Consider the following 10599-nt stretch of genomic DNA (forward strand, 5'->3'; position numbering starts at 1 on the left):
TAGGTAAAACAGATTGGCGTGGTTTCACTTGTGCTCGGGCTGACAGTGCCCTGACAGACTTGGGACACCCTGAATCAATCCCAGTTCCCATTCGTCCCGCAACAGGAACTGCAGTCAGTTTAACTGGGGCTTAGTACTGCCATTCCGCAAATCCCATTCACGCTGTCTTTTTGCAAGTTCATTCCGCTTCTCTGACACCAAGGCTGGATTCGGGTCATTGGAACAAGAACTGACAATGTGCCCATCCTCTCCACACCTAAAGCAATAACCTGGCTTTGGTCTAGCTGTCTGGGACATGTCTGGAACTTTGGTTTTTCCTTTAGGACTGATGGCACTCTGCTTACTTGAGGACTTAACCATGTTCGACTTGGTGTTTGGTTTGTCTTTAGACTGCTTCGAAGTTAATAATGCTAGCTGATTTTGGAGTTCTGCTTTCTGACTTGCCAACTGAGCAGTAACAGAATTAAATTGAGTCACATCATCTCTAGTGGTCGTTTGAGACTGCATCACAGCACGCTGCTTAACACTTCCCAGGTGTTGTTTCATTCGTACACTTTTGGAAGCATGCTTGCTCTCCTCAGTTCGTAATAAAGTCATTAGCTCTGCAAAGGATGGGGGTGAATGTTTTTTCTGCTCCAATTGCAACTCTTGAATCAAGGAATTTTCCCAACATCCTCTGCAAAACTGCTTAAGTAGATGCTTGTCAACCTCTGAGCCAAGGACTCCACCACAGCGCATAGTGATCTGTAACGCAACATGCAATCGTTGCAAGTAAGCAGATGGTTTTTCTCCCGGATTCTCTCAGACCATCTTCAATGGGCGCGAAAGCAGAATCAAGAAGCTGAATGTAAGTTGAAGGTGATGCTGACGGGCCAACAGATTTTACTATGTCTGCTGCCGGGGAAAGAAGGCTCTCACAGATTCTGCGCACTCTGTGGAAATCGGAGACTGTTGGATCTTGGAAAAGTAGTTCAGCGCTAGTGTGCCAAGTTTCATAATCAACCTCGTTAGGTGGATGAGGAGTTCGCCCAGAGAAAACACGGAGTCGTAACGGTGAGTTTCCAGGTATGGCTAAGTCACTGGTGCGTACAAGATGCTCCACTACAACTTTCTGCACACCAGGTGGGTTTAAATCACTGACGGTGATTGATGGGGATTCTGGGCTTGTGGCTGACACATGTGGAACAGAGTGATGTTGTGCAGCATTTATTGGTGTCTGAGACGGCTTAAGAGAGAACTCAGTCAAGGATGGATCTGCTGAATGAGCAGGTAAGGTATCACCATCAGAAGGAACAGGTACAGGACATGGGTTTGGCACCACGCTCTCGTGAATATGAGCCAACATACCCTTCAATACATCCTCGAAATTCTCTCCACTGCGACTTGCCAGCTCTTTCAGCTCATTGAGGTAAGTTTGGGTTGTGTTTCGTCCCAGCCTCTCAACATAGACATTTGATAAAGCTGTCACATGGAAAGAGATATCAGGATTATTCTTTGCCTGCTGGATATATGGTAGCACTGTCTGAAGAGTTTGCACTGCTAGTCCAGAGTTGAACTCAACTATCACAGACCTCTTCGACCCTAAGCTGGGATCACTTAATGGGATGATTCTGTTAATTGACCCATTCTGTTTTACAAAGTCCAATATTTCCTCATCCACTTCAGTCCCAGTTAGGCCATTAATTAGGACTGCATTTGGGACTTTTACACCCTTTTCCTCTATAACCTCCATCTCTTTGAACTTTTTTCAGTTTGGTTGATTTCTACACTTATGTCTTTAAATTCTTATTTTCTTTTTTTCTTTTAAAGGGGAACTCTAGAATTGAAGGTTTTGGTTAATGTGTGTGTCTCTCTGTCTCCTGGCTTGCTCGCCATAAACATATGTAACACCTGCTTTGCAGAACTTGTGATAAACTAGATCAATGGGCCGATCAGAAGACACAGGAGTCGAAGGAGACAAAGGTACACACACATAGAATTTTTTTCCTTGTATATATCAAAAGTGAAAGTATCAACAAACAAATAAAAAAATGGATTGAATCAACAATGTTTTAAAAGAAAATAAATTGTACACAATTCAATAGTGAATTGACCTTAGTTAGATGAAAACAATTACACAAATTAAATGCAAGAAAATATCAACCAAAAGACAAGAAACGTTTAGTTCCTTTCTTTTCCCCTTTTAGCTAGTTGATTTCTGTTTTGAGTTTCCTTGTAATTTAGAATTTATTTTATTGCCCTTTGACCTAATTTAGTTACACCTAATTGGCAGATTTATTAGTTATTTACTAGTTTAGATGTATCTCTTTCGTTTCCTAATTTCAGTGTAATTTTTGTGAAACAACCTTTTCACAATCAAAATTAAATGACAATTTCTCAACAAAATATTCACCAACAAAACAGATTTACAATTCCATTTTGTTACCCACAGTAATAATGAAAGAAAATATGTAGTGAATGTAGATCTCTTATCAGATCAAACAATTATTTTCAGTTTAAAAATTCTCAGTCCAAATAACACAAAAAAAAATAATAGAAATTTCCCCTTTAGTTCTCAGAAAATGTCAATTCCAAAAGGAAATAAAATACCTCAATCCTTAAGTTCAAACGAGAAGAACTCCTACAGATGAACAAACTGCAGGGATGACTCACATCCAATGGAAATTGAGAAAGGTAGATCCAAGTTCGATTTTCACAGGTGGCTCGCCATCTATGACCTTCACTCATCACGCGTCTCGATGCATCCACACCAAAGAACGCAGTCCACAATACGAAAATCCAACTTCAAAACACATATATGCAAAAACTGGCCTGCACACAACAGGGCAATGTCCTTAGTGATTTCTCTTTACATTAGCATCATTTAGCACATTTCTAAACAACAATTGACATTGTAAACACTCATTACGCATAGTGAAACATTGTTTTTTTTACTGTTTAGTCTCACATTAATATTGTACATAAACACTGTTAACCATATTTATCAAAATAAACATTCAACTCACCGATTCCTCTGTAAATTAACTGTTCTTTTTGTTCATTTGTGTCTCTTTCCAGGTTTCACCAGATGAACCACGTTAGTTTCGTTAGTGTTAGCTTGGCCTAACATCTACAGAATTAACAGGAACTCTACTCAGGTAAGTATCTAAACAAACGCTTCTCAATCAGTGTAGTTGTAACAATAAACTGATTCTCAATGAAATTCTAGGTTTTCTTTCAGGTATTTCACCATTAATTCTCCTAATCACTGTTTCTCCTCTCTGTATTGTTTCTCTGTTTTTCCGATCTGCGCTGCGCACAGGGAGGCGCAGTCAGCGCTGCTGCCTGTTTTTTTCCTGATTGGATGCCTAACATCTGCAGCGCTATACACACTTTCCATTCGTTGCGATTTGCTGCAATAATTTACATATCACTTATATGAATAATAAAATGTATAATTTACATATTATAATAAACATTATAATAAACTATTACATTGTCACAAAGTTTTATTCTATTTGCTGTTCAGTCACATACATATTTAGTTAAATATGTAAATTTTAATGGTTTAATTGTTAAATATTTTGGACAAATTAACTTGAACAAAGACTGCACATATCGTTAGCCTCATGGCATAATTGCCTAAGTCATTTTTTTTTTGTTCTTGTTTTCCAAAGAAATTGAAATATGAACCCCCCCTTTTTTATAGGTCAAAAAAGAAGCCATATCTGAACAGAATCCAGAAGCGCAGGCATTTTCTCTGGGCCAAGGCTCATAAAAAATGGACTGTGGCAAAGTGGAAAACTGATCTGTGGTCAGACAAATAAAATAAAAATATTTGAAGTTCTTTTTGGAAAACTGGGATGCCATGTCATCCAGACTAAAGAGGACAAGGACAACCCAAGTTGTTATCAGCACTCAGTTCAGAAGCCTGCATCTCTGATGGAATCGGGTTGCATGAGTGCGTGTGGCATGGGCAGCTTACACATCTGGAAAGGCACCATCAATGCTGAAAGGTATATCTAAGTTCTAGAACAACATATGCTCCCATCCAGACGTCATCTCTTTCAGGGAAGACCTTGCATTTTCCAACATGACAATGCCAGACCACATACTGCATCAATTACAATATCATGGCTGCGTAGAAGAAGGATCCAGGTACTGAAATGGCCAGCCTGCAGTCCAGATCTTTCACCCATAGAATACATTTGGTGCATCATAAAGAGTTATGATTTGCATCATAGTTGAGCAACTAGAAGCCTGTATTAGACAAGAATGGGACAACATTCCTATTCCTAAACTTGAGCAACTTGTCCCCTCAGTCCCCAGACGTTTGCAGACTGTTATAAAAAGAAGAGGGGATGCCACACAGTGGTAAACATGGCCTTGTCCAAACTTTTTTGAGATGTGTAGATGCCATGAAATTTAAAATCAACTTATTTTTCCCTTAAAATGATACATTTACTCAGTTTAAACATTTGATATGTCATCTATGTTGTATTCTGAATAAAATATTGAAATTTGAAACTTCCACATCCTTGCATTCTGTTTTGATTCACAATTTCTACAGTGTCCCAACTTTTTTGGAATTGGGTTTGTACTTGTTTTGCTTGGTTTGACAATAAATTGGCTTATTGTTAAAGCATTTGTTGTTTGCCTCTTTTATGTTGCGGTATATGAGCCAGCCGTAATAATATGCTATTGACAACTTTGACTAAATTTGTTTACGACGCCGCAGTTGTTTATGCTCACTGGGAAACGCAAAGCTAACTTTATCATGCTATTATTGCGTCCTTGTATGGGAACTAACGTTATAGTTATAACCTCAGGTGGCGAAACGATTTTAAGATAATCTTTCTTTTTTTTCTGCATTCTGTTCTGCAATATATAAAACCCTTTATCTAACTTGGCGACATTACACATTGAATGAAGTATCAGTAAAACTTAACTTTGTTTGTAGTGACTACTTTGACTTTCCTTTATACCGGAAGGAAGGGGAGGAGGGAGGAGACTGGATGAGGAGGAGGGAGGGTCTAGCTAGCCTAGTTTTTTTGACAACAATTCGAATGTCAACAAGAAGTAACGTCTCCCGGGATCGCTTAGAGCACCTTTATTGAAAAATAGTGGCATACACCAACAATTTAAATGAATATACATTCTTTCAGTACTCAAATCACACATACAGTCAGTCGCACATACACACTGACTCACATGAAACTGCAGTCACATGTGCACACAATAAAGCCCTAGAAATGTATATTGAGACCTACATGTCTCCTGCTCTGAAGGGATTTCAGACGTCTTAATCTTGATCTGCTATGCACTGTGGACACAGCACGAATCAACGGCAGACCTAGTCTCAGCCTTCTGTAGTTTGCCAGTTTCAGCAGATCCTGGGACTTCACTCTATGATGGGTGTAGAGTGCGCTTTCATGCCGACGACCATGAACGGTAGTTTTGACCTCTGAAAATAGCAGAGAATACAAAAATCCTGGTTGCCAAGTCTTCCATTAATAGTTTTCAATAGCCATAGTTCACTATAAAAACAGTATAATGATAAAGGTTTACATTTCTTAGGAAAAAAAAAACAAGTATGCATGTTATTTACTTACCTATACACTTAGCCAACCACTTCTCATCCTCCTCATCCATCATGCTTTTGTGACCCGCACCTCGTGCCCTCTTCTTAATGTGTTCGTCTTCCGCAATCTGGTCTGCCTTCCTTTTCACAGCTTGTTTGAAACACTGTCTGGTGTACGGTGTCTCAGCTGCCTGTATATTGAAAAATAGCACAAATGCTTAATACCACAACAGGTATTATATTGCATCAACTTTAAGCTGTAGTGAATGGAAACACATTACACTCAATAGGTATCATTATGAAATAGTGCTGATTATTCCACTTTAAATGTCTCCAAAGACGTAGGCTACTCACTTTGAGTTTTTTCACATTATCTAATGACTCCTGCAGAAATCTCCTCTCATTCTCTTGATCACCAACCCTTTCTGGAGTCCATCTCATGGAAGCTACTTGTATCTGCAGTCGTTCCTCGAGATCTTGCAAGAGTTGTCTCGCTCTCATGGTAGTCATGCCATGCATTTTTCCAGCACAGACTAACAGAGCAGTGGCAACCCATCGATCATATTCATTGGTCATTGATTCAATAAGCCGGTGTATCTAGTGGAGAGAATTACAATATCAATATTGAGTATTGTATGAATGCAGTGTAACACTTACGTTGTAATAGGCTGTGATACTTGGTACAGAGGTAAAACCGGTACAGTGGGAGCTACATGTAGTCGGCCCCTCCATTCAGGTCATCTTAAATTCATGTCTTGCATCCGGCACTGTCCCTACATGTTTTAAGCATTTGGTTGTCCAACCCCTGCTCAAAAAACATGATCTCGATGTTAAATGCCTAAATAACATCCGTCCCATTTCTAAGCTTCCTTTTATTTCTAAAGTTCTGGAAAAAACTGTTCTGTCACAGCTGCTCCCCTTTTTTGACCACCCAAAATAAACTAGAACCTTTTCAGTCAGGTTTTACATCACTTCATAGAACTGAAACAGTCCTGCTCAAAGTAACCAATGATCTTCTTCTTACACTAGATTCAGGTGATAATGCCATCCTGATATTATTGGATCTTAGTGCCGCCTTCGACACCGTTGATCATAACATCCTCCTTACTCGCCTTGATCAGCAGGTGGGCATTAGGGAGACCGCATTACTTTGGTTCCGTTCCTATCTCAATGATAGGACTTTCTCAGTATCTATTGGCAAGTTCTCCTCCTCTTCTCCTTCCGTTTCAGATGGGGTCCCTTCAGGGGTCCATTTTGGGTCCTATGCTTTTTAGCCTGTATATGCTCCCACATCAAAACTTGGATGGTTAACAACTTTCTCCAGTTAAAAAGTGACAAGACAGAAGTAATTATTTTTGGTTCTCCCAAGGCAAGATGCACTGTGGTACAAAATTCAGGTCACTTCACCCCATTTATCAAACCTTATGCCAGAAATTTGGGTGTCATTCTTGAATCAGAACTCTGCCTTGACAAACAGATTAGTTCCCTTTCGTGGTCACTCCGAGTTACGTCGGATGACGACGAATGGGGTTTCGCTTAGAAAGCCTATCGTCTTCGAGTATATAAAACGAGCCAATGGCAATGAAATGCCATGGGTCTGCGGAATTTGCATAGCGTATCTCCGCCCCACGCCGGGGGTATATAAGGAAGTACGCTGGCAACATGCAGATATGTTTTCGCTTCGGAGCCGAGAGCTTTTTCTTCACTCCACAGAAGCCAAAATCCTGAGTTACTCTTCTCTACATCCTTCGAGACGAGCGATCTCTCCGGTGTTGGTGGGACGGCGATTTCCAGCGAGTGCACATTACCCTGCTGATCTGGTCAGTGATCTGACAGATAGTGTGTTTCTCCCTGGTCGCTTCAACATCGCGGAATTTTCCTCTCACAAAAGAGCATTGCACGCGGCACGTCTTTTTAAAGATGCCTCGCCCGTGTACTTCTGGTTGCGGTCGCAATGTGTCATCCTCTGATGGGAACAAGAGCTGCTTGGTGTGTTTGGGCACTGATCACGCTAAAGCAGCCCTTGTGGATGACTCATGTTCTCACTGCGGGAACATGACCATCTCCATGCTACGGTCGAGACTCGATGGGCTCACTCGAGTGAGAGTCCCCCCACCCACACCCCGATCTACGGTCTCCCCGAGAGGCCGTACTTCGGCTGGTGGCTGGGGTGACCTGAGGGTGACGGTGTGGAACAAACCGCCGATTCGTCCACGGTCCACACCCCCCTCTCCAGCGTTGGCACCCGCGAGCGTCCAGACTGAGATCGCTGGTCCCTCTACGGAGGCCCCGCGAATCTCGTTTGGCGCTCCAGAGGAGGATGCAATGTCGATCGCTGCATCACAAGGTGGGCAGGAGTCCTCGGGAAGTGAGGATTCGGCTGTGCTGCCGCCTTCGGGTGTGCCAGCATTGCCCGAGTCTGATCCCGAGATGACGGCCATGCTTTCCCTGGCAGCCGCGACCATTGGACTCGAGTGGTCTCCGCCGCCCGAGGCTGGCTGTACGTCTCGCCCTGCACCGCTTCCGTGCGCTGCTCAAGGGTCAGCACGTACTAGTCCGATCAGACAATACCGCGACAGTAGCGTACATCAACCATCAAGGTGGTCTACGCTCCCGCCGTATGTCGCAACTCGCTCGCCACCTCCTCATATGGAGTCAGAAGCATCTGAGGTCGCTTTGAGCCATTTTTATATCCCAGGAGACCTGAACCAAGCGGCCGACGAGCTGTCTCGGCTTCGGCCTCTCGCTGGAGAATAGAGACTCCATCCCCAGTCGGTCCAGCTGATTTGGGATCAGTTCGGGGACGCGCAGGTAGACCTCTTTGCCTCCCACGACTCGTCCCACTGCGCCCTGTACTATTCCCTGACCGAGGGCACGCTCGGCACGGATGCACTGGCGCACAGCTGGCCGCGGGGCCTACGCAAATATGCGTTTCCCCCAGTGAGCCTTCTTGTGCAGACTTTGCGCAAGATCAGGGAGGACAAGGAGCAGGTCATTTTGGTTGCCACGTATTGGCACAACCGGACCTGGTTCTCAGAACTAGTACTCCTCGCGACAGCACCTCCCTGGCCAATTCCTCTGAGGAAGGACCTGCTTTCTCAGAGACGGGGCACCCAATGGCACCCTCGTCCCGATCTTTGGAGCCTCCACATGTGGCTCCTGGACGGGACGATGCAGGTTTGATTACCCTACCACCAGCGGTGGCCACCATCACTTCCGCTAGAGCATCGTCCACGAGACATGCCTACGCGTTGAAGTGGAACCTCTTCGTCATCTGGTGTTCTTCTAAACATCAAGAACCCACGAAATGCCCGATCAGTGTCGTGCTTTCCTTCCTGCAAGAAGGGCTGGAGCGAAGGCTGTCTCCCTCCACCCTGAAAGTGTATGTTGCCGCCATTGCCGCACATCACGATGCAGTTGATGGTAAGTCCCTGGGAAGGCACGACCTGATCATCAGGTTCCTGAGGGGAGCGAGGAGACTGAATCCTCCTCGTCCTCCCCTCGTACCCTCTTGGGACCTCTCAGTGGTTTTAACTGCCCTGCAGAGTGCTCCCTTTGAGCCATTGCAATCAGTGGAGCTTAAGTTCCTGTCAATGAAGACAGCGCTCCTGGTTGCACTGGCCTCCATCAAGAGGGTAGGGGACCTGCAGGCATTTTCGGTTGACGAAGCGTGCCTGGAATTCGGGCCGGCTAACTCTCACGTAATCCTGAGACCCCGGCCTGGATATGTGCCCAAGGTTCCCACCACACCCTTTCGAGACCAGATGGTGAACCTGCAAGCGCTGCCCTTGGAGGAGGCAGACCCAGACTTGGCACTGCTCTGTCCAGTACGCACCCTCCGTGCTTACGTAGACAGAACGCGGTGTTTCAGGACCTCAGACCAGCTCTTTGTCTGTTATGGTGGGAAGCTGAAGGGAAAGGCTCTCTCCAAGCAAAGGTTGTCTCACTGGATAGTGGACGCCATTGCTTTGGCATACCAGCAGCAAGGTCGACCATGCCCCCTTGGTGTGACGGCCCACTCCACTAGGAGTGTGGCGTCCTCTTGGGCTCTAGCGCATGACGCCTCGCTAACAGACATTTGTAGAGCTGCATGCTGGGCGACACCGAATACATTCGCGAGATTCTATAATCTCCGAGTGGAGCCAGTTTCTTCTCATGTACTCGCTTCTACTAGCCGGTACTAGATTCTGCTCAGGTGTCTTCACTTGCTCGCCATTCCTCTCCACGGATGGGATACGTGCGATATTTTCCTCAGGTGAGCCTCATAAGCCCTGAGTTCCTCCAGCACTGTCAACGTCAATGCCAGAGTTATGCCACCGGCAGCTTTCGCACTTGACTAGGTGCCTCCATGTGCATGGTTCCCCCTCTGGGCGACCCCCACATGTGTATTCCACTGTAAGCCTCTCTGAGCATGTGTCTTTCCTTTGGCAAGCCATCTTGCCACCCCTGGGGTTGAAATATTCCACCCGCGGCTGGACACCCCATTGATACTCCATATGCAGCCCTCTGGGTCATATGTGTTTCCAAGTCCCCCCCTTCTGGGTTGGGCATAATTGCATATTTCTTCTGAGATATGCTTCCCAGTGTACCTTGGTATTCCTGTGTTGAGTAGGACTCCTTCGTCCGTGCTAGTCTCACGACAGGGAGCTCAGACTTACGCGGGGCACTGGAAGACAGCCGAGGTGGCGTGATTAGACAGGGGACCCCATTCGTCGTCATCCGACGTAACTCGGAGTGACCACGAAAGGGAACGTCTCGATTACGTATGTAACCCTCGTTCCCTGAGTGGGGAACGGAGACGTTACGTCTCCCTGCCACTTCAGCTGTACCGCTGGGAACGCCTGAGTTCAGTCTCGGCTCCTCAGCGAAGACATATCTGCATGTTGCCAGCGTATTTCCTTATATACCCCCGGCGTGGGGCGGAGATACGCTATGCAAATTCCGCAGACCCATGGCATTTCATTGCCATTGGCTCGTTTTATATACTCGAAGACGATAGGCTTTCTAAGCGAAACCCCATTCGTCGTCATCCGACGTAA

The 10599-nt window shown here is 45.0% G+C and overlaps 2 protein-coding genes across 2 annotated transcripts in view; one reads left to right on the forward strand and one right to left on the reverse strand.

Moving 5' to 3' along the window:
* Positions 1 to 10599, forward strand: part of LOC311094760 (uncharacterized protein) — a 154328-nt gene that overhangs the window by 45987 nt on the left and 97742 nt on the right. The window lies entirely within an intron of this gene.
* On the reverse strand, positions 5075 to 7056 carry LOC311094962 (uncharacterized protein). The gene is made up of 3 exons (XM_084133225.1): positions 5915 to 7056; positions 5592 to 5751; positions 5075 to 5443 (listed from the first exon to the last, which is right to left on the reverse strand). Exons 1-3 carry the CDS (start codon positions 6134 to 6136, stop codon positions 5226 to 5228), a joined length of 600 nt encoding a protein of 199 aa, XP_083989351.1. The 5' UTR covers positions 6137 to 7056; the 3' UTR covers positions 5075 to 5225.

The sequence above is a fragment of the Abramis brama genome, assembly GCF_963993115.1.
Source record: "Abramis brama genome assembly, chromosome: 1".
In the NCBI taxonomy this organism is placed as follows: Eukaryota; Metazoa; Chordata; class Actinopteri; order Cypriniformes; family Leuciscidae; genus Abramis; species Abramis brama.